This window comes from Buteo buteo, chromosome 24 (assembly GCF_964188355.1).
Source record: "Buteo buteo chromosome 24, bButBut1.hap1.1, whole genome shotgun sequence".
NCBI classification, from domain to species: domain Eukaryota; kingdom Metazoa; phylum Chordata; class Aves; order Accipitriformes; family Accipitridae; genus Buteo; species Buteo buteo.
In genome coordinates this window covers 14,358,312-14,383,413 of record NC_134194.1, presented here as the reverse complement: position 1 = coordinate 14,383,413, position 25,102 = coordinate 14,358,312, and the positions used below count along the sequence as shown (strand labels likewise).

The window sequence follows — 25,102 nt, the reverse complement described above, 5'->3', positions numbered from 1 at the left end:
AGAGTAGCCAGAGCCAAGAAAGCATTTGAAATACTTTAGTAGAGTGAAAAAGAGAAGTCAGGGGTTTGGGTTTTTTTGTCATGACTTTCAGTTTTTACTGTGGAAATGACAGCAGTGTTCTCAAATTGCATCCCAACAGTTGCCAGCCAGATGAATTTTAAACATTTTATTATTTCCAGAAGTAGAATAAGTTCAAAAGAAGATGACTGATGGTAGTTTCTGAAAAATACTTGTTTTACTGGTGTAATTTCCTCCCTGTTTCTTGATCCTAACAACTCTGTGTGAACACCTTATTCAGCAAAGTGAATGTTTGAAAATAAGAACACAGGTGTAAAAAAGTTCTCCAAGTATGAAACAATTTACTTGTTGTTTAGTTGTATTACCATGAGCTAGCAACCCTGATCTTGGATTAAAATTCCACTATCATGGAAATTATATCTAGAAGAAAAAAGAATTTGTATCCCCCAAGTTTGCATTCCCCAAGTAAGTGAATTATAGAATTAGAACTTTGCCATATCAAAAATAATATTCCTCGTTGCCCTTTTCTGAAAGGCTACTTTTTCATTTAAATTTATTTTTATATTGTATTTTAAATTCTGTGCACAGGTACTACCTGTGGCACTGCATTCAGACAGGCATATTAACAATTATCACACATTTGTCTTTGATTTTAACTAGTACAGATGTGAAATAAAGCTCCCTCATGTAACCAACCTAGTCTGAAGTGTAGGCTCTCTATATAAAGAACTTTAGCTTGGGCTGAATTTCCTCATTTTCAGATGTGCTAGAGTCAAATATTATTTTAAGAACATTTCTATTTAAAATTTTTGCTCTCAAGTCTGCTAGAGAATCTTCATACAAAAGTTCAGTATATATTAGAAAATTACTATCTCTTTAATTCCAGACACCAAATCCAAACTGTTTATCTGAACTGTGCGTAAAATAATTGCCATTCTTCAACCTACAAATATCAGGCTGAACACTTCTCAGATTATTTCAGTTGTTTACTGATTTCAGTTTAATTCCCAATATTCACACTAGGATATTTTGGCTCGTAGAGCTTGAGTCCCATCCAGAGGTTGGAATTATAATGGCTTGTGAAGTGTAATTAAAAATTAAAAAAATAATGAATAGCCCTTTTTTATAAGCCTCAAAACTGGTACTGTTTAAGATTTTGTTAAAACTTAGAGAATCATATTGCTTTTTATCCTCTTCCTTTAAGAGAAATCAAGGTTATATTATCTCAGGCCCTCCTCGTTTATAATTCTGAAAATACTGATCAATTATAACTATTAAGACAGAAGTTGCAAAGTGTCAAAAAAACAGGTAGAGGGATTTGAGGGACTGTCATATAATGCTACCCTACTGCTTTCTACATCATACACTCTTCCTCCCAAGAAAGGTTAAGGCATGAATTTGATTCTTGTTAGACTCCGGAGAAATGACTTAGAGAACACCTGTGAGGACTGCTTCAGCTGCTGAAAAAGCTTAAATTGCCATTTACATCTTCATTAGACAGCAGGGAATTCTGCCATGAGATGCAAATCTATAAGAAATCAGCCCTTCTGCTCACAGAACTATTCATTTCTCTTACTTAATTCTCCCTAGAAAAAATCTCTTATCACACCAAGAAACAAAAATCTGTTTTAAACTTTTAAGGATGTGGCACTAGGAATGAGGTGGGCCAGAGAGAAAGAGATAAGAGGTAGAGATTTTTTTCCTCCCAACTCATCAACCTCATCAGCGCATCACATTTAGGGGGTATGGTTAATTCTAAAGCTACCTAATGAAGAAGAGGTAGGCACCAAAGCTGGCAAAATTAGCAGGGAAATGTCTGCTTGTGGTTGCTTTTATATTGACTTGTTTCAGAACATAACCTGAGGTAATGATTGCAAGTATAAAATGATTCATCCTCCAGCACAGAATAGGCACTACCACATCTAATGACATGCCAGCTGCATTATCCTAGATCAGCTGGCTGGTAGGAAGTTTGACATCAACAGTCCTAGTCGTTACAAAGCCCTGAAATAATGCTACCATGACCGACTGTACTATGTTCTAACACAAATTGCCATACCTCCTGTGGGAGGATACCATGGTACCTTTCCTGTCTGGGGCACTGGTGGGATTTGACCTTGGCACATAAAATGAACCAGTTCATGACTTCAGAGAAAAGTCATGTTTCCGTATTCCAGTATTCAGAGGGTTGATCTTTTCCTCTTTCGCTTTTCTTCTCTGACTTACAGAGTCATAATGGATTTTTAATATTTGCACTATTCGCTAGTAATAAATTCTCCAGGTGAAATTCTTTGCTTTTCTTGTCAACAGAGATACAGTGTCTCTCTCAGAACTGAAAGTTATCATAGATTTTCTATACGTATACTTGAAAGTCTAATTCTTTTTTTTCTGCAGTATTGCTAAATCTAGTCATACAGGTTTTAACAATTATTATTTTAAAAATAATAATAATAGGAAAAAGAAAAGTAATTTCTTCATATTCAATAATATTCTTGCTTTTCCCAGGATGGCAACAAATGGTGAGAGTTATTCAAGAGCTCTTATTTCATAGCTCAGATCCTTAGCATGAGAGCAAACATAGCTGGAGTGATAGTATGCTGTTATGAATTGCCCTGGTTATTGCTTTTGCACTTGTACAACCACAGTTATGCAGTTCCAAGACATTGCTGTTTCACTTGATGATTTTGCAACTGGAGCAATCTAATAGCTCTGTTCCAGACCAGTAATTTGCTACAGTGGTATGAGAAAGGAACTTTTGGTGAACTACAAGGGTGGTTGGAAATATTCAAACTTGTTTTATTTTGTTTTTAAATAAATGTTACTGGATAACAGCAGAAAATAATCTAAGAAATCACTACCAGTTCTTTATGACTATATGTTTTTTTTATTTTACATAACTAGAGAAGGGATGTTAAGTCAGGTCAAATAGTTATTGCTATCTGTAATTTGAATGGAATGGACAAGGTGTGAACTCACTTTAGGGTTTTTGGAGTGGGGCAAGTGAAGAGAATTATTTGAGGTTTTCTTAACCTATACACTCACAGAACAGAAGCAACCTTGGATGACTGACAGTTACCTACACAGTACGACTCTACTTCCTCTTCAAGCTCACATTCTCAAGATTAAAAGAGAAGAAATTCAGCTATAATCAACAAAACCACATTATTTGTGATAGTCAAGGTTTTTCACAATTTTCTTAATTGTTAGAACTATATACAAGAAAGAACAAATAGCAATTTGTTGACTAGTTTCACGATCATTTCTAGTCACTAGCATTAAGACACACAAAGGGTGTTGTGGCACTTTATACATTAAATCTTGAAAAATATTTCAAGCTTCTCTTATGTAGGGCATGATACAAGAAAGTATTATTACATAAATTTTATCCTGCAGCTCTTTAGCCTTAATTATGCAGTCTTCTCAAGAGTAGCAAAGAACTCACTTAATAGACTGCATCACTTTTTGAGATAAGTGGCGTATTTATAGCTTCTATAATGTATATCAAAATGAGGACAATTATGCCTGGTTTAAAAAGGCGATGTTAAAACACACGCTAGTTACAATTAAGAATTTGTTTTAACAATAAAAATGAGCAAGTTAATGTTCGTGAAACATAAAATTATAATGACAAATATTTGACCATTATTACCATGCTTAACATTATGCCACTATATTCTTCTGTGAGAATGTGTTGTCAACGTTATAGGATGGCTTTATGGAATTGTAGATAAAATATCTAAAAATGTAAGTGGAACATTTTATAATCACAAGGCGCTGCAGAGAGTTTTAGAAGTTTGTACATACTGTATACATTTTCATTTAACACTGTAGTCTGTTTTCTTTTTGTTTCTCCTGTTTTATTTGATACAAAAAATTGAAAATCAAAGCTCACTGGGAAGGTCTCTTTAAACTTCATGGTGTTAAATTAGTTTAATTTGGTTTTTACATGGGATATTTGGCTGGATTTGAGTATTGTTAGCTCCTATCTCTGCCGCCTGACTCAGATACTCTTGTTATGCAGACTTCTATGTCTTACTTCCACTCAGTCTTTCAATTATATCTATTCAAATACAGTGACAACCTCCCCCAACAAAACAGCATCTTAGATAAGTAGGTTACTAAAAATGCTGTGTAATGACATGAGATTGAGAAGCTAGAAATTGCACTTCCAAACTTAAGGGATTTAACTGTGTAAGAACAGCCTTAGAGGCATATGTTTATTATTTAGGACATATACATGCCCCAGGCAAAGGCAAACTTATTTCAAATGAACTGTTCCTACACTTCATGAACATTAAGCTGTCATCACCTTCACACATCATTAATGAATTTGTTTTTCTCTACTGAAAGCGCAGGAAGATGATGAGAAAGGTAAGACCAAGGGAAAAAAATGTGAAAGAAATTATCTTAAAATCATTGTACTGCAAACATATTTTTTGAACACAAAAAGGGTCTAGAAGTGAAACATCAGTGAAGAAGTCAACCATCAGTGCTACGCTGATCAATTTACAGGTTACAGAGATTACCTTGTGACTCTACAGGTGAAAGGCTGAAGTGCTCAGGAACCTTCCAATTTATCACAGGATTGCTTGAAGTTTAATTATTTAAACAGCACAATAAAACATTTATTTATTTAAATCAATAATTTAAACATAGTTATTCAATATGAAGAAAACTCTTCTAAAAAATTGCTTAGTATTCAGAGTTATTTTAATGCTAAAATAATTGTGACTATACATTGTTCTTTAACTTCTAAGCCATTGTGTCTAATCCTTTTGAACCAAAGATTTCTCACCACAATTCATTATAAGACCTAGCTCCAGTTGCAGAGTGGAATTACAGTGATTTTCTCTTGTGATATTGCAACAGTTTCTGTGAAAGTCAATCAGTGGATGGGGTATGATGATTTCATTACCAAACAGGAATTAAAAAAGGGACTTGGGATGTTAATATGCTTTGTGTTTCAAAGAGTCATCAGTACTTATGAAAATACATTCATGGGGCATTAGAGGCATCACAAAAATTTGTATGCTTAGTTAATGTAGGAAAGGTTTTAAGACATAGACTCACTTTGTTAATTTCCTGATTTTTATCATAAAATTAAAAACATTCAAAATGATGTTTTTTCTTTATTTTTAAAGAATTTCAATTTCCTAAAAGATCTAATTATTTTCTTGCTATTAAATGAACAAATATTATGTCTTAAAGCCACTGTTCTGTTATATCCACAAAATTATATTTATTACAAAACCAATCTTGCCTTTAACATCTGTGCTTTTGCAATTACCCTGCATTACGTTCAGTGGAAATGTTTGTAAGATTCCATGTTATCCCTTATTCTCTGGTTACTTGTATATTAATCCTTTTTATCCTTACTTGACCTTTCTAAAGCTCAGTTTAAATTGTAGCAAGCCGTGCTTTCAGTTATGGCAAACCTTCAGAAAGACAAACTTGGAAAAATAAACTTGACCCTCAAGAGTCTTTGTTCAATTGGGAAGTCACACTGGGGTGGGTTGAAAGAGGTTTCAGGCCCCACCACCCTTTTCTTCAGGGACAGTCATGATTTCACTTTGCTGGGGTGACTCAGTTGACATAGAGTCTAGGAAAAACTGAGAGTACAAAAGGGCTGAATTACTGTCACTGGAATTTTAAGAAAGCCTTTAACCCCTCTCAAAAGATAAAAAATAATCATCAAAGAACTCTTCAACTCTTTATATGATTAGTTAGAAGCAGGTGATCTTGAAGGCCTAAACCTGAAGCTATACAGATAAAACCTGAACAGAAAAGTCAGATTCTTTCAATCTGTAAGAATTTTAAATATATTCATTCCACAGGAATAGTGGGCATTTTCCCTGCCCATTAAACCACAAAGATCTAGCCCATCACTGCAAAAGAGATAGGAAAGTTAAGGAGTCTTTGTGCTCTGGATGCTTTTTTTGCATTAACACCAAAGCAGTGATGGCCCTTCAATCCTCAGTCACAGCTCCATCGCTACTGCCGTGGCTTGGCGGTTCTCACTGCTTACCACCAAACCCTTTCCAAGGAGCCTTACAGCAGCTAGCAACATTATGGAAATGTATTTCACATGGGTGCAACTACACTTGCCACATAAACTGGAAAGATCCTTTTTATTGTAGTCATAACTGAGCGTGGAGCAGAAAAACAGGCCAAACCTAGCTATTAATTATATGTCTAACTTGGATCCACAGTCTCTCTTGTTGGATATGTCATTTGTTATTAAATTCCCTGTTCCTCAGCCTACACTGTTAAGGTGGCATGGAATTTCCTATTGTTCTGCTGTCACAGGAATGGGTCCATAGTGATTTCAAAAACAACTACAGACCAGATGACAAACAGAGAGGTGTTTGGATGATTAAAGAAAGTGGGAAGGCAACTGCACAGATTTTCTGAGGTCTTTTGGGATGTTGCCAAGGGCTGAAGCAGTCAGTACAGAAGAGACCCAAATGCAGTTGACTCGAGTCCTTCCCAGCCATTGCAGGAGAGGCCTCTGTCCCTCTTGTCTGCAGCTTCTTGTCCAGTTTCTCAGGAAGCCTTCAGCTCGTCCCTGTCATCTTGTCTGCCTCACAGGGATTATACAAGGATAAATGGTTCTAAGGAGTTCTGATTTTGTAGTTCTGAAAAAGTGCATGTACATAGATCCCAGATGTCTGCACGACAGGGAGGAACCAAAAAGTCTGCTTATGGAATTAGTTCATTTATGCAGTCATGTGAATTCATCTATAAATACTCATGTGCCACACAATTAATTAACTTGGATGACAAAATGTGGAGTATACAACAGGCATGGGAGGGAGTGAATTGTACTACATCTTTAGTCTTTGAAGACATGATCCTGAAACACAGACTAATTATTTTCAATGAACAAACTTTTCAACAGTTATAATTTTAGCAAAAATGCATTAATTGCTATGGTTTGGTGAATAATTGAACAGATATGAGCATCTGGATTGCTTGAGAAAAGCTTGTTATTAATATTTGATAAATGTTTGTTATTCATTATCCTTCAAAAAAATATGCAGGAATAGTTACCTTAGACTAATTTTATTCCCTGAAAGCAATATCAAACTGTTGTAAGCTACCACCTTAAAAAAATCCCGCCTTCTGCTCACATAATTGTCTGTAACCCTTCATGATGGTGGTATATGAAAGTTAAATAACTCAACTCCTCTGTGTTTTCTTTCAAATCATTATATGTTGGGTACAGTAATGTTAAACATTGGTTCATGTGAGTTAAAATAAGGGAGAGTTTAAATGGAAAAAAAGAAAGAATAATTTATAAGCAAAAATATTCTCTGGTACTCTCTTTCTGGACAGGTGATGAGTACCTATATTAGAGGTAGAATCTTAAGATCTAGCTATTAAGATATTTTAGAGTTATCTTAAGGATATTAGCTTAGAGCTGAGGATTTCCTTTGAAGCAGCAAACATAAAAATAGGCCTTTCAGTCCATTGTGTCTGCCTACTGCTTTAAATGTTCCACTGTTCTAGAGAGACAGTATTCTTTCAGCAAATATGTTTAAGGTAATAATTTAATATAGCCTTTCAAAAAACAAGGATATTGAGATAAATATCCTTTTAAACCATAAAGAGAACAATGAAGATACACAGAACAATTTAATAGTAGGCTGGGTTTTCTGACTTAAAGCTTATGTCATCATTTGCTCCTCTGCAAAGTGGATACAAAATATGTTTAAATTCTGCCAAAAGCAAAATGCAGGTACTGATATCTTGTACCTATTCACTAGGTCAAAATCTTCAAACAGGGTATGTTTTCAATTCTCAGAGGGATCTCCCTGACAATGCCATATGCTGTAGTCAACCTATAGTAGAACCTAGAGCTGTGTATGGGGCTGTCAGGGTTTTCTAGGCACAGTGGCAATCCACCTATGGCCATTGCTTAATGTCAGGCCTATTTCCCAACACAGATCTTCAAATATGATATGTACCTGTCATATCATATTTTGACTTAATAAAAAAGCATAGGGAGAAGACTCCTGGGTTTTTTGAGCACTGTGAAAACTCTGGGGACTGCATGCCTGCCACAGTTCAATTCATTACAATACAGCATTAAAATAAAGTATAAAGTCTGCAAATACATCCTCTTCCACAAAATAATAGCCTTGACCACATTTTCCTGACAAAACAGAAACCAGACCCAGATCTTTTTCTGTGGCTTAATAGAAGAATAGCAAGATAACTATTTAATTACCAATTTGACACTGTTTATCAATTATGAGCAGTACACTGTCTCTACTGCACAGCTCCAATTAGCTCTGTAAAACACAGAACAAGAAGAAAATAAAAAGGAATTTACAGATATTGGCTTACCAGTCTTGTGGATCCTGTGCAGCTTGTTGAACTGCTATTTATTGATTAATCTTATAATGCCTTTGTATCTAATTAAAAATTCAGGATGGGCTCTGTGAATAAGCAATAGACAATCTCTGGTCTAAAAAAGGAACTACCCAGTCACAGAAATGAACTGGGAATACCAGAAGCTCCATCTGTCCTGAGTAATTACACATTCACAAACTGTTTTGCATAGTACAGTATTCTGTACATTCAAAAACACTGGAATAGTAAGTAGAAATTCAGTTTGTGGAGTAATTTTATGAAATTCATAGAAACCTATTGATGAAAAGAATTTCAAGATATAAGGTCATCCTTTCCTCCTGGTCTGAGGTATGATCTCATAGAACCTCTGATTTAAGGGTTTCTACAATCTTCCTAAATAGTATGTGCCAGTGCTGATTATTGTTATGTTTAAAAGCAGTATGTTTGTTTTACTCCTTTGATCACCAATTATATTTTCTTCCAGACTAGTTCCATACTTCCAAATATTTCCATAGATCATATTGTCTAAACCAATTACTTATTATGCTCTCCTTCACTCCCGTCTTTCTTAAAATGTTGCACTTAAAAGTGAACCTTTTTTTTTAATCAAGCAGAATGCAGCAACCATTTGACATCAGTTTTTCACAGAGTAGAACAGCGAATATTTCTTCCAAGTTTACACACAACACTCTGAGTAACGCATCCCAGAAAAGGTGGTTTTTTGTAACAGTATCACATTCTCTATCCTTGTGTGTTTGTGGACTACTACAGCCCCCAGAATTTTTTTTCATAACTACTCATCTTTTTATATTTGTGCATTTGATTATTTCCTTCCTACAATCTTTCACTCTTTATTTAAAGTAACTAATTACCAATTTTGGAATTTTCCTATTTTCCTGTTCCTGAAGTGCAACATGTCCCTGATCAGTGTGATCCACTTGTGCATTATATTTTGCAAATCTTACACTTCTGTATCACTTGTTGCATTGCAGTAACAATCAGAAAAATTAAAGTTTATCTTTCTCGCTAGTCAAATCTGAATTGAGAGAGTTCTCCAGAAAAACTTCCTTGAAATCCCTCCTAAGCAATAGACACCTTTTGCTCTATAATGTGATTCTAGCTAAGCTTTATAATATTTTCATTTTGACATCCAAAAAGTGAAGAACAGCAGCATTTGCTGATATGATTCACAAGTGGTGGACCTGCTGGACTGTTTTCTCACCTAATTGGTTTCTTATTTTTAATCCACAGTGAATATTAAAGGTCAGAAATTAGATATAGAATAGTTTTTAAAGCAAAAAAGAACAACTGACATTCATTTAAATCAAACGTATTGTGTAATACTAAATGAGAATATGGAGGATGGAAAAGTACATCCTGTGCTACAGCAGTCATTTTTTGGTTTTCTTCAGTTATTATTGCTGCTTATTGTATGATATAACTCTCTCTCTTTTTATGATATACAACTCTCTTTCTTTTTATTCTAATAATCCACTTTCTGACACATTTGCCAGCTAGTTTTACATTTATCCCATGTATAGACCATATGTCTGATAAATCACACACCCTTAAATAACTAAAGACATGGTAAGCATAATATGAACTCTGAACATGTCAGTAAAGCAACTGGCTTTACTATGCAACCTCAGCATTAGGTTTGAAGTAGGATTTTGTAAATCTGATGCTTTCTTTGTAAGGACTACTCATGGCAGCATCCATCCGAATTTCAGAAGTTGTTGAATTTTTATTCTCTACACTTTTCCATTAGTTCATCCTTTTTTATTGGAGAATCTCACCACTATTCAGTGGATGGGGCCTTACACTGTGAGCAAAAAGGTCACGCAAAAGAAATGGTAGTTTCTTAATAAATGACCAAAATATGCACTGTTTGAGCAGTGATTATGGACATACTTTAATAACACAATAAATCTTAAAACCATCTCAGTTTATAAGTATGTGTGGTCAAGTGGAGTGGTTTATATAACTCATATGCTATTATGTACTAACATGCACTTTATTGCAAATAATCTGAACTAAACCACTGCTGATTACACAGCATAGGTTGTAGTGAAAAAGTAAAAAATATATACAGGTAATATATTATTAAATGTACAGACTATTTAGTCATTTCAATGAAATGTTCATAGGACAGAAGGTTGAGAGTTAACTTTTCTTAACAGTGCCTGCTATTAATGGATTCTATTAGCTAAGTCATTTCTTACTGCTTGGTCTGTGACTTTTGAAGAAAATTGGAGTCACACATGAATGTTCAGTTTGGAGAGAAACAAGCTGACAATTCAGGATGACTCACTTCAGATAAGAGAAACAGACAGGATGGTTTGTAATATTCCAGTTGCTTTTTTCTGCTGTTATGGGGATTTGCTAACTGATCAGGGACAGAATTCCGACATCTGGCCCTTTCAGTTAATCTTATATTTCTGCAGCACATGCAAAGGAAGAGCAGCAGATAAATGTAGTCACTTCAGCAAGTCTGTCAGATCTTATGAAGCTTGCACTCAAACAATCCTTGTCCTTCTCTGCCCATAACCCAGGCCAGATCTCAAATGTTCAGCTATGGCATGACAGAATAGAGGTAACGGAGTTTGTAATGACCAAGTCTCAGCCATCCTTTCTGATTCTCTTCTCTGCTCCAGTCACCAAGCAAGCATAGCCCTCAGGGACTAGAAAGTGTTAGTCACTGGGAGGCATGAAGCTGGAAACAAGAGTTTGTTTTGAAATGGAGTAAATGCAGGTATGGAAAGTTTACTCCAGTTTCAAATGCCCTAACACTACTCCCAGGCTCCTTCTGTTCTGTAACTGTTCAATCTTATATTCTCTAATTTCCCTGTCTTGTGTTTAGGTTTCTCTGGTTTCTGTCATCATATAAATTTAGTTTTGGGGAAGAGTTCTTTGAAGTGTAGTATAGTCATCTCCCCAACATCTCATTAATCTTTCCATTGCCTCCTCCACTGTACCTCAGCTCATATCCCCACTGAAGCATTGGCAGTGGTACTGTCATTAGTTTGTACCTAAATCCTATTATATACAGCACTGCAATTAGTTGCATAAAGTCTCAAAACTTATTTTGGCTATATGAGCATTCAAATACCGAACTTGTGTAGTCAGGCTGCACATAGGTTGGTAATAAATCTATAAGCTTGGAATATTTTTCTTGCCTTTTCTTTTGGGGAAACTTATTGAAAATGTGTGCTTGTAAGAGAGTAATTATAGGTAGAGTATGGGTCTGGCTGAGAAATATTGGACTTAATGTAGCTCCCAGCATGCTAATAAGGCACTTAAGTAAGCAATGAACACTCTTTAGGCTCTGCCAGCTTTAACAAAATATTTGTAGGAGATAGACCAGATTCATGATAATCCCTATTTTGTTGTTGTTGGGGTTTTTTTTCCCCACCTTCTAATTATTTAGATACTGCACCTAGATCAAAATCAAATCTAATTTTCTTGCATATCTGTGGTTATAAAAACAAGAGGAGCAAGGAAAATCAAACATAAGATAACTGCAGCAACAGAAATATATACACAGGACTTTTCCCCAAATTTTTATACTCAGCAGGTCTTTGAAAACAGCTCAGCAGGCTGAGTAGCTTTCACGAACATTTCTTCTTAGGAATCAAGTGATGACTAGAGTGACTCTTCGCTGCTTTAAAGTGGATGCTAGCTGCTAATTACTTTTTTTTTTTTTTTAAGGTAAATTAAAAGGGCTGGTGTGTGTTGTCATATTAAAAACTACTGATGCAACATTACAGTAGTACTTCAGGTGAGTACTACAAGCTTGAATGGCTATCCCCTGAAAAAAAAAAAAAAGGTTTTCTTTGCATGGGAAAGTATATTAGTATATTTTGCTTTCTGTGTTTTACTGTTTGTCTCCCAGTATGTTCTTTCTTCACATTAGCAGAACATTAGAGCATGCTTTTGATTCACCAGTGCAAGATGCACTGAATCAGTGGATCTGAAGCTTGTAGCATGTTAAGATTTTATTACTTTCTATCTCTGGCTAAAATAAGTTTATTGACAAATGACTCAATTGGAAAAGGAAAGAAAAAGAGCAAATAAAAGAAACTCAAACTAAGACTGAAATAAAGTTAGTTTTCAACCTAGGCAAGATGGGACCTTAGGCCATGCTTGGGCACACTGCTGCCTTTTGTGCTTTGTCAGTTAAGGGGGCAGTCTGAGGTGAGATGTACTGCTGTTTATATTTTTGCTTTGAGAGCAATTCCATCATGTCATGTATAATGGTGGTTATTAGCAGCTATGGCTCACACACGCGCTGCTCTCTTGTCCTCTTTTGCATCTTTATTTTTATTTTCCTGGGAAAAAGAGAAAGGTCAAATGCTTTCTTGAATACCTGACTAAATATCTTCCTCAGCTAAAATGGCAGAAGATGCCATAAGGCAAATGTGGCTACAGCTGGGAGGCTTCATTCCATTTTTGCCCTGCTCATGAGACTAAACATGTCATTGGTGCTTAATGTCCAGTGATTCAGGAGTTGGAACTTGAATTAATTCTCAACCTCTTTGTTTCCACTCCAGTGTAATGCACTGCAGGCTTCTCTCAACACTAGCGTATCTCACTCTCCTTTTTAATATAACAGCAATGCTGACCTTTTAGAAAGAAAATGGATGGGGATATTTCTGAGGTCAGAATTAACACAGATGTCTGAATTTAAATCAATATATTTGCCAGAACAATAAAATAAGGTAAAAATAAAAAACAACTTGAAAAGAAAAACTGCTTTCATTTCACTGTTCTTTTTGAAAGTAAGAAATCAAAGACAAGGGATATCATGCACATACAAGAATATTAATATGCAATTCCTCTTTACATCCTTTCTCATATTCACTGATTTTCTTTCCACTGAGAAATAAAACAATATATATGTCTAGAAGAATGTATTTTCCTGCTTAGTTAGTAGGGTTAAAGTTGCTATTTTTATTAAACGCTGAGTAGTTCCTCATTTATAATTATAAATTCCATTACTTGTTTCCAAGGAGATAGAAATATGCAAGAAAATCATCTGAGACTCTGATTTGTAAGGCTGTTCTCTTTAATGAGAGTTGAATATGCCCTGTTTTAAGGAACAAAATAAACTTGGAGCTGCTGTAGTAAAGAGGTTGGGACTTCAAATTTCATTTCTGTACAGGCCTACTTTCTGCTTCTGGAAGTTGGAATGGGATTGTAAAATATTCAAATCAGTATCAGATTATCATTTATTGGCTCAGCTGTGCTGTTTTCTACACTGAGGCAGGACAGGAAGTTCCCTTGCCCACCCACCCCTTATAGTAGTGACTTTCTCCTGACAGTTCTAGGTATTGGAGGACAAGAATGGACAGGAGACAACAATTTATTTTTCTTCCTCTAAGATCTTCTTCAGAAATACTAAAGCCTGGATGGTTCCATAGGTATTTAAAAGCCTGTAATTGTTCAGTGAAGTCCCAATGCTAAGTTCTAAACAGAGATATCTTTCTTTTTTTCTTTCTGTTAATAAAATCCTAAGTGAATCTGAGGGTAAAGAGATCAGTTGTCTTACCTGAAGTAGTCTTCACCACCTCAGTTGTATTTCTTAATCCTGTAAAGGAGAACTGGTAAAGCCTCCAGGACCTGGTGTCTCCCACCTCCACTGAGCTGCGCTTCCATTGGTAAATGATCTCTTCTCTCGGGTAGCCATCTTATTGCAATGGAAAATACAGAATGCTTTGTTTCACAGTCATTGCTAGAATTTTAGTGTACTTTGGGGAGTAAAAATACTATTTTCTGTTTCTGGAAAAAACTGGAGAAGCATATTGCAAGTAAATTATAGATAAGTTTTTCTCAAGTTACTTAGTAGTGCCTTTTACTTAATGTCACATTTTATTTTATTTATTATAAATTAAAATAGCACTTGAGATAAATTTTTCAAAAATCAGTTTTCCACTTTTGTGGACCCAATAGGATGCAATTTTACCCATCCTTCAATTATGGCCAAAAAGTCTGCAGCTGGACCAGGAATTCACACCTTGATCTGACTGCAAAATGCCAAACTCTTGACTCCAACTATTGCAATAGTAAAACATCCATGCGCAGAGAGAAAGTATCAGGTCATGAGACCTTGATGCTAAAAGTAAAAATTTCTACTGTCTTGCTAAGATATAGGCATAAATTAATCACATAGGACCCAGAAATTGTATAATTTTTTATGTAGCATTCCTCAATTATATTTGTGAACATATCTGACTCAGGTACTTGAAAATAAGGTCAAAATAAAACTGAAAACATTTGGACTATGTCTTGTTAAGGACATGATAATTTTATAAGTGGTGTTCAGTGTGGGTCAGAAAAGGAATATTTCTAAGCATATTACTTACAGCTTGAAAATTCCAGGGGGCAGGAATGGGCATCCATTGGGAAGTTGTGCAACTGTAGCTGACACTCAGCATCAATTGTCAGCCTGAGAAGAAAGAGATCAGGATATACAGAACGCACTTGAGAAGTTTGTCCTGAAACCTACATCATGGCAAGCAAAATGAGATTCTTAATAATATGGAAGCTGACTATGAAATATGCAAGTATCTTTATATATATATATATATATATATTTTTATATATATATATATAAAGCAAAAGTAAACTGTTACTTTGGATATTCCAAGCATAGGAAGGCATCATGGTTACTAATAAGCAGTGTTTCTTTTTTGGCTACATAGACTCTAATCATCTACTTTCTGCATTGTGTAATAGAATAAGGTATCAAAGTTATGTTCCTATGCATCTGAAATGGCAGCATTACTCAGGACTGGCAAATCCATAAGTAGATATACAGGTCATCTCATGAGCAGTGGCAAATCTCTGTGTCACAACATGCCATAATGCACTAGGGAAATGTATTTTACGTGACAAAAATTCTATTTCAGAAATGATGGCTGTGAGTCCAAATTTAGACATCTGCATCCAAGACAGCCATGTAGACTACCTTCATAGCTAGTGGAAAGGTGCTTTTAATTTCATTTCAAAATAAGATATTTAAATTAAATCAGAAGAAGAATGTACAGAAAGGTGTTTCCACAGAATATCAGGAGAGTTGCCGTGATAACTCAGGTGGTGTAGGTACTATAGATCAGGTAGATACATGTACTTTCAGAAATCCAAAATTAGATGAGATTGATCCCCTGATGTGCCTGCCAAAAACTCTACCATTTTTCATTCAGTCCCTTAATTGTTGCTAGCCTATACATAGCCCCAGCCCTGCCATGAGCTGCATGGTACTTGGACTTTGGAAAGGAGGGATTAGGTGGGGTAAGAGAGGGGAAAAAGTAAAAGGAGGAAAAAAAAAAAGGAGCAAAGTGACTTTTGTTTGTTCAATGAGTCTCTGGGAAAACTGTAGGTTTCTGGGCTTTGCTGATTTCTGGGTGTCCAAATGAGCAACCCAGTGAGCTGGGTTTGTCTCCTGGCTCCTGCATGTAGGTGCTGCGTTCAGATGACTCCCTGAGTCTCATACTGTGGAATGCAGAGGGATACTGTGACCACTAGCCACCAAGTTAATGAAGTCAAAAGGAAACTTTTCTGCATTAAGGATTTAGCAACAAATCTAATTTCTTTTGAAACTAAGGGAAGCTCTGTTTGTGACACAGGAGAGCTGATTCTGTGTGCTAATATTATTGCCCTTTCTTTCTCTTCTCATTTCCATCATCTTCAGTTTCATTTCAAGATAATCATAATGTGGATCAAAAAATGATTAAGTTCTTTCTTCGATATTGCCTTTTCTCTGGTGAATACATTTAACGCTATTTGGGATAGGCTCAGTTTTACTGCTGTTTTTTATTTGTTTTCTCTTGTGGAATTGAGTAGCTTTCATTCCCCAGCACAAAGTACAATCCAGGCTTCAAAAATCTCCAAGCATGGAGTTTTCTGGGCAACCTGTTCCACTGTTTGACCATTCTCACTGTAAAAAAGTTTCTTCTAATGTTTAAACAGAATTTCCTGTACTTCAGTTTGTGCCCATTGCCTCCTGTCCTATCACTGGATACCACTGAGAAGATTATGTCTCTGCCTTCTTTACCCCTGCAGTCCCCTGCCTTCTTTACCCCCACCCACATTAAACACATTGATAAGATCGCCCGAGCCTTTTCTTCTCTAGGCAGAATGGTCCCAGCTCCCTCAGCCTCTTCCTGCACATCAGATGCTCCCAGCCCTTCATCATTTTAGTGGGCCTTCACTGCACTTGCTCCAGTAACCTCATATCCCTCTAGTACTGGGGAGCCTAACACTGGACCCAGCACTCCAGATGTGTCTCACTAGTGATGGGTGGAGGAGAAGGATCATCTCCATCACCTCATGGCAATGGTCTTCCTAATGCAGTCCAGGATGCTGTTTGCCTTTGCTTCAAGGGCACTTTGCTAGCTCATGGTGAATGTCCACCGGGATCCCCAGATCTTTTTCTGCAAGGTGCTTTTCAGCTGGTGAGCCTCCACCCTGTACTGCTGCATGGAGCTATTCCTCCCCTGATTCAGGATGATGTTTTCCTCTGTTGAACTCCAGGAGATTCCTGTTGGCCTATTTCTCCAGCACGTTGCAGTCCCTCTGAGTGGTAACAGAACTCCATAATATACCAGTCACTCCTCCCAGTTTTGTATTTTCTGCAGACATGCTGAGGGTGCACTCTGTCCCCTTGTCCAGGTCATTAATGAAGATGTGAAGATGTTAAACTGTATGGGCCTAGTACAAAACTGGGGTAAACATCACTAGTGACTGCTTTCCAAGTTAGCCTTCGTGCCACTGATCCCAACCCTTTGAGCCTGACAGTTCAGACATATTCTATCCACCTCAATGTCCACTTACTTAGCCCATACCTGATCCTCCTCCACCAAAGGTAAATCTTACTTGCTCCACTTTCCTACTGGTCTCAGGGACCTGGGATTGCTGAAGGCAGGGTTTTACCAGGAAAGACTGAGGCAAAGAAGGCATTGTGCACCTTGGCCTTTTTGGTGTCCTTTGTGACAAGGTCCCCATTCCCATTCAGCGATGTGCCCACATTTTCCCCAGTCTTCCTTTTGCTGAGGATGTATGTGTAGAAACCCTTCTTGTTTTCATGTCCCTAGTCAGATTCAACTCCAGATGAACTTCAGCTTCTCTAACCTTGTCCCTGAGTGCTCAGATAGCATCTCTGTATTCCTCCTGGGTCACCCGTCTCTGCTTCCACCTCTAGTACATTTTCTTTTCACATTTGAGTTTTGTCAGGAGCTTTGTGTTGATCCATGCAGACGGCCTGCTAACTTTGCTGCTAGTCAAGACGGACTGTTCTTGAGCTTGGGGGAAGTGATTCAGAAAATCAACCCGCTCTTCGGGAGCTCTCTTCTCTTCAGGACAGAATCCCAGATCTGTGATGACACTACCACATTTCACTTCTGGATTAATCCAGGTTGAATCCTTACTGGTGCTTGCTGTGACTCACTAGAACAGCTACGTATACATTAATAACAGATAACTGTTTCTAAGTTCTACCAGACATATCTCTTTCTAGTGAGAGAAACGGAGGGGTTTGAAGAGAAAGGTAACAAAATCCAAAGAGACGGTAGTGCAGCTAAGTCCAAATTTAACATTTCAAAGGTGGACCTGGGATCTTCTTTATCATACTGACTTTGATTTGCACTGGATTTCAATTCCGATCATTCTCTTATCTCTTCTGGCGATGCAATGTGTAATGAATGTAAAATAACTATGAAATAAACCTCCTTTTTGTAATTCAGACAGTTTCAACATTTAAAGGTTGTCTTAACCAAAGCTTCAGATCTATTCATTAAGATTATAATGAGTGTGCTTTTCTTCAAAACTTTATTTTTGGCACCCAATAAAACAGAAGTGGAAAAAATACTTTGAAAAAAGTGCAGTCTAAAACTCAGATGGTCTTATGTCTAACATCTTTGATTCTGTACTCTCATTTTAAATTATAAGTTGTCTTGAAAAAATTCTGTCTATCTGCATTTTACGTAGAACCAAATATTATTTCACATGTAAGAAAAAGTAAAAAAAAAAGATGCACTTAGGATTTTCACATTGACAAAGTATCTTATGGACATTGGGAATATGATATTTGAGTTGTTACATATTGCATATGTATATGTTACACTTAAATGTAGGCATACGCATAACTTAATTATTGAAAAGGTGGTTTTTAAAGGTAATCTGCCTCAAAAGAAAAGATATACAAATGACTGAGAAATCTGGAAATGAGCTTATCAAATTCAGATTTATGAAAATTTTAGTGGAACAGGGCATATCTGTAGGTTTTGGATTAAACCTTAAATGAGCAACTCTGAAATGATAAACCTTATTTTCATACGATATTTGAGGAATGAAATGCTTTTGCAGGGTGGAGCTTCATCTAGCTAAATTGTAATTAATTCAGAGTAAGAGATCTTTGATGTATATCATACCTTTTATACCATCTACTTAATTCAAGGATACTTTGACATCATCAGCTTAACCCAATAAAAAGGTAAAAGGCAATATGGACCAAACCAGTGGCAAACAATAAAACATACCTGAAAAGGAAGATGAATTACTATAACAATGCTTATATTCATTTTAGTATAGGAATGTGACTATTGTGGAGCAAGACAGTACAATCTATAAGAAGAAATAAAACTCTTTACTGTGCCAATATAAAATAAATCGCATGCAAGTCATATCTTCTAAATATTTCCCTTTTTCAGGGTTGTATGCATAAGTAAATAGCAAACCCCAATGTTTTTTCCTTCAGGTTAATGTCAAATTACCTGGATTCACAGAACCTTTCTCTTTGGCTTTTCCTAGAGAAACTGAAATTAAAGTCAGGTATAAATACCTCAATGTGTACAGCACTCTGCCGTCATTCCAGATCCTGAGCATCCTATTAGGAGTTGTTATCCAATGAGCATCTGCTTTCTTGGAATTTCGGAAAAATGTATCTGGTATCCAGATCTTCCCAACCATGTTGCTGTTTAATCTGAGCACTTTTATAGTGCTGTTGAACTTCAGACGTCTGTCATACCACGTTTGGGCGAAAAATATATCAATTGTATATTCCTGTTGTGTTAACCAGAGATACTGATGAAAACATAGCACTCAGCATTTCACATAACTCCTGATATGCTTTCCTTAATTTCATACGAAAAAAATGTGAAATAAAGAAGATGGTACTAGAACTGATAAAAACAATTTTTTGTCAATTTTTGAAGGCATGGCTTACTAAAGATTATTGTTTAAAAACAATTTATTCTGTTATTTTCCCACTGACAGGTGAAACTAAGATGCAATTGAGTGGTATATGCACCTTTCTAATTCTGTGTCCCCACACCTCAAACCATGCCTGATCAGGTCAGAGAACAATTACTTATTGCCTTGGATCTAGGACAGGAAAAATTTGAGCTGAGTTGGCTGCCTTTATTGCCTGTGCCCCCCGGTTAATATCAGAAGCAGTGAAGTCTCACTCCCTGGCACCAATGGGCAGCGAGAAGCCGTAAAGGGAATTATTGAATGGAAAAGAGCAATCTGAGATTTCACACTATACGTGACAACTACAAGAATGAAGTAGATATTGTGCTAAGGCTAGACCACTTTTCCTCAGCTGTATGAATATATAATTAAATTTGTCTATAGGAACTTTGGAAAGAGGAGAGGAGAGAGGATCTAGGCTTTTTTCTTTTTATCTCTTCATGGCAAAAGTGGGAATATCACTGGTGAACAGTTTTCCTTATTTTGTAGCAATCTGGAAGTTCAGTTTTATAGGAGTTAAACTGTCACAAATCACTTTAAAGTAGAGCACTTAGAAGTGTGAGGATATGTTAAAACTGTTATTATTACATTTTTTTCAGCATAGAGCTCAGTTTCCCTGTCTTGTAGAGATTCATAGCTCATACAGTCCTCACATCCATAATAATAATGAGATTTTAAAAATAATATAGGTATAGCACAACATTAAAACTAATGGAAGCTTTGTAATGTCAAAAATGATGGAGGCTTTGTAACAAAGTGAACATTGTAGGAAAATTGGCAATCATTTACCTACCATATTGATAGCATTCACAGGCCCAATGCTATTTACGTACATGTCAGTGTGAATTACTGTCGGTTTAACTGTAAGAGAAACAAGAATCACTAACATGAGTGAAGGTCAAAATCAACTACATGAAAGTCAAACACAGCCAAAAGATTATTATAGCACCTCTCTTGTATGGCTGTGGTTGTCTCACATTTAAATGTGCATAGACAATAAATATAAATTTGCAGCGATATCTCCAGTTTGAAATTAGTTGGAGACACTTTGAGACAAATTCTTATATTGTTTATTCTATCAGAACAAGTTCACTTATGCTATGAGAACAAATACTGAAAACAGTGTTGTTACCTTAAAATGAGTAATATCTGACTAAGAGTATGTATATTTTGTGTCAGGTGATAGCAACACATCTGAAAAAACACTATCAGCAAAAGCAAACTTATTCTTCTTATGATGTCTTGCATCACCCATTTTACATTATAATGCCAAACGCAACATGAATGCTGTTGCCTACAGAGAATGTTGTAGGTAAGTAACAATTTCATGAGCCCAAAGTAAAAGTAATACTCAAGGCTCTAAAATAGGAATGAAAAACAGTTGTTAGATTAATTTATTTTGAAATTACTCTATTGTAGCTTTACTATTCTTATACACCTTGATTAAAACATGATTTTTTTTTTTCCCAGATGCTTTTATGAATGCTTAATTCCTTTCTGTTCTCTAAAGTCTTGGACTGGGAGAATAAGACAAATTCCTCTGCTAATTTACACTATATACATACATTGAAGGTTAAATACTCATGTTATCCCTCACTGTGAAAAATTCCTTAGTTTATAAGCCTCTATAAACTTGTTAGAAACAGCTTCCTTCATTAACCTTGCTGGTCTCTGCTTGCCTCATCCATGAATTCTCTTTGCGTTTTTCTATAATCTTATTACTGCTGTATCCTCTTCTACAGAGGTATTGTCTGCCTGTTCTGTGCCCACATGGGGCCTTCTCAAACTGACTCAGGGAGTCAGCAACTCAGGGAGATTTATTTCTTTGAGCTCCGTCAGTAATCAGTGGAGAGGAAGATTCCTGCAAAAGGTGATTCAGTCAAATAGGACTTCCATTATGAGTCCAAGCTTGGGTCTATATACCTATATTGGCTGTGGGGAAAATCTAGGGAGGTTGGCCTTACTTGACTGCAGTTATCTTTTGTGAATCTTTCCTCTGTGCTCCATTCCCCGGTCACTTCTTGCCCTGCTGTGCAAGTGAGGGCCCGTGCCACATCAGTCAGTGCAGACCTGCTGCTGTTAGAGGCTCTGTCTGTGTCCATCACATCATGCAATGATCAGGCTGTGCTATCCTCATTTTGGCCTTCCTTTCCAATGTATTATTTGTGATTCTCTAACACTTTCACTTAGATACACAAAGAAGATAAAAACTTGCTTTCTCATACCCCAAAAGTTAAATTCCAAACATCCTATGCAGGTGCATCATTACAAGCAGCCTAATTCAGCAAATCACAACAGTCTTATTAGATGTCTCAGGATGGATTTAGCAAACTTAATTTATGTCAGCTTCCAAAATCATGACTACTTTCTACCACTGATGGTTTACTACATTGTATTTTGTTTTCATAACTACATTGAATGGATTCTGCTTCCTGTGTAGTGTAATAAGGTATGAAAGTTCTTTCTTTTCACTGCTTAATCAAAAGTGGTCTAAAAAGGAAACCAACATACCTCCTATGTCAGGTCTCAACTTGTTGTCATATCCTTCCAGCAAACCATTTAAAATAAGAGTGACATCACTCTCATGGACTTTGGGAGTCAAAACCCAAGTCTTATTTGAAGTATAATCTTCATAATCATCATCTCCTTTTTGGGTAGAACTGTTAAAGAAATAAAAATGAAGAAATGGAAAGCCCTGAAAAATATGAATTTGTAGGCAGCGTCTTCAGAGACAGTACACAGATAATTCAGGTTTTAATAGTACTGTACAAAACTTTGAAAAATTGCCTGCTTTCTAAAAGGAGACTTACAATAAAGATGTCACATAACAGTTGAGGTTACAGTTCACTTTAGCAACATTTCCTTTTAGTACAGTTGAGATCATATTCTGTTTATTTGAAGGAACATCAGTGCTTATCACCTTTGGCATGCCTATTTTTTCTCTCACTGACTCAGGTGGGACCTGCTATGAAACAAATCTAATTGTCACTTAGCTTATGCAACTCTCCACCAAAATATCACTTAGTATGTACACAGTATTGTTGCATTACTTCTCTTTGAGAGAACAGTTTGATGCAACACATTACTGACAAGACCAATAATTAGATTCATTCAAACAAACTGTCACACAGCTTTACTCCACTCTGATGAACTTGAGCTTATTGTGCATTTGGAAAGTTCAGCACAATTTTTTGCCAATGGTTTTCTTTTTCACTTTTACTAACCAGAATCCAGAGACGATAAAAAGTCTGATGACCATTTTTTTCTGCTACTGAGCAATATAACAGCAGATCTAGTATAATTCAACCTGCTTACCACAGTAAAAGGGGCAAGTTAGGAGTCAGAAATGTGTAAACTAGTCTTAATGGATGTTTTGTTTTCTTAAAATCTGTGCCTCCAGTTCTAGAGGAGAACATAGAAACTACTTTAGAATACGACATCATCAGATATTTTCATTTCAGAATGTCAGTGGTAATCAGCTGAATGGTGCTAGGCAACTGTAAGTTTTTTGCATAATATGCCAGTGCCCTTCTTTCCTGACCTGCTTCTGTGACAAAGTTTGAACACTGCTGGTTATGAAAAATCTTGATGATACTACAAATGTCTTAAGCCAGTGGGTGGAGTTTGGATACGAATGGGTTAAAAGCAGGAAATTTAATTATTTTCCTGTTTCAGCCAGAATCTGTACAGAAGTGGGAAAAGCACAGAGAATTAGATTCTTATGGGGGCTGGAACTCATGCTTGGCACACAAGATTGAAAGCAGACATAGCTGACCATGGTGATGGGGGCAATAGTGAAGGGATGACCAATCCCAGAGTCTCAGAAAGCCATTCTGTTAAGACAGATCTTCGCTCAGCTGAGGTCTTGCCCACTCCTCACTATAGTGCTATCCTGCTGCATCCTGCTTATACCTACGCAGAGCGGACACGTTGGCCTGAAGGCTTTCCCATGTTGGGCATTTGGGAGCTGTAAGCCAACTGCACAAATACAACTTAACTACAAAAGATGCTTTAGCTTCTTTCTTCCCTATGGGCACAGCTGAACAGCAAAGAGCCACAGCACATCTATGCTTCTCTGCTTCCCAGGAGGTGCTGAAGATACAGTTAAATTTGAAGCAGCCTGACACTGTGCACAGGGCTGTAGCAACTAGGAATGCATAACATGCATGAAAGAGCCAGTCTTGCATTGCATTGAATTGAGCTTGGAAGCTGCTAGTGAAGCTACGTTAATCTGTGCCTTCATTACATGTACTGAGTACCACTGACTGCAGTCTCCACCTAACCCACTCTGCGCCAGGGATACTCATCTGGGAGCTTCAGCTTCTGAGATAAAGAATAGGCAATGCAACCTCCTCCTTTTGGCTACAGAGGCCTTAACATGTAGTGTTTTACTGGCAATCAAAAGCAGAGTCTTAATTGGCAATGTGCTACATAGTATTCTGCTGGTACTGACAAACAGGCCAGGATAATTAAATTGGTGGGGGAAATTTGTTTATTCAGCTGTCTGGAGTTCAAAGATCTAATTGTAATTCAAAGGAACATAACTGAAGCTAGGTTCTCCCTCCTGGAGGAAAGGAAATGAAATCCTTCTAAATAAAGTCTTTGCAGACAGAAGGCACAAGATTATATGTTTTCAGTCTGTGCAAAGTGCATGAAAAAACCCTAAATTTGTGTATAAAAAGCCATACTCCTGTTTTATAACCAATTAAATATCTGTTCTCCAAAAAGAATAGTTTTTCTGAATGGAAAAGAAAAAGTAAATCAAATGCATTCTTTCACAAAGGCAATGTGTTCCTGAATATTAATGTGATGAGAAAGCTTCAAAAGTCAAACAGCTGGTTAGCAGAGTCTGGTGTACTGGACAGTGCAACATTAGCAGATGAAAAAGTATGTTTGCCTGGGATTTGTCTCAAATCTAGAGCAACCTTATAGAACAGCAGCCCCCAGTCACTAAGATTTCCAGTCCTCTTTGTAATTATTTGTAGGAAAGAAATAGCTATTTGTTTCCTCATCTGCCATTTCAAGCCATTTTGGCACTCCAGATCTCAAAAAAGAGCAAATGCTTTATGAGATTAGTGTGAGAGAGAGGAGAGGGAACGCAGCCCGTGTAACTAGGGAAAAAGGCCACTGAATTCCAGCTTTTATCTGAATTCCAAGTGGATCATAAGCTAGCATGGCTATCCAATTGTCTAAATGTCTGTGTAAAACTGCATACAAGCCAGAACAATCAGAGGTGCATCTCTATCCAGATAAGCAGGGCTTTAGTTGTGTAATACCATTAATACTAATGAAGGTTATAATGACGAAGTCCTCTTCATCTCTTTAAGACTTTCAGATCAGTCCTTCTGATTACATGGCCTAAATTTTGCAAGTGCTTTTAACATCCAGAACAAGTTTGATAAAGCCCAGATTGTACCCAAATGCATATTAAAATCTGGTTTTATTTTTATGACTGCTAGAAGTTTTCAAATCTAGTAATATA

At 36.6% G+C, this 25,102-nt stretch overlaps 1 protein-coding gene across 5 annotated transcripts in view; it reads right to left on the bottom strand.

The window, feature by feature from the left end:
• The window catches only part of GABRG2 (gamma-aminobutyric acid type A receptor subunit gamma2), a 43,200-nt gene extending 22,730 nt beyond the window's left edge, over positions 1-20,470 (bottom strand). For 4 of the 5 annotated variants that reach the window (XM_075057175.1, XM_075057177.1, XM_075057178.1 and 1 more), the window contains exons 1-4: positions 20,414-20,470; positions 19,211-19,431; positions 14,736-14,818; positions 13,922-14,059 (exon numbers count right to left, since the gene is read on the bottom strand). In XM_075057175.1, the coding sequence (XP_074913276.1) occupies positions 13,922-14,059; positions 14,736-14,818; positions 19,211-19,431; positions 20,414-20,455 (484 nt within the window). In that variant the 5' untranslated portion in view covers positions 20,456-20,470. The remainder of the gene's footprint in view (positions 1-13,921; positions 14,060-14,735; positions 14,819-19,210; positions 19,432-20,413) is intronic. The other variant, XM_075057176.1, reaches the window with a different exon arrangement.
• Positions 20,471-25,102: the final 4,632 nt, after the last annotated feature.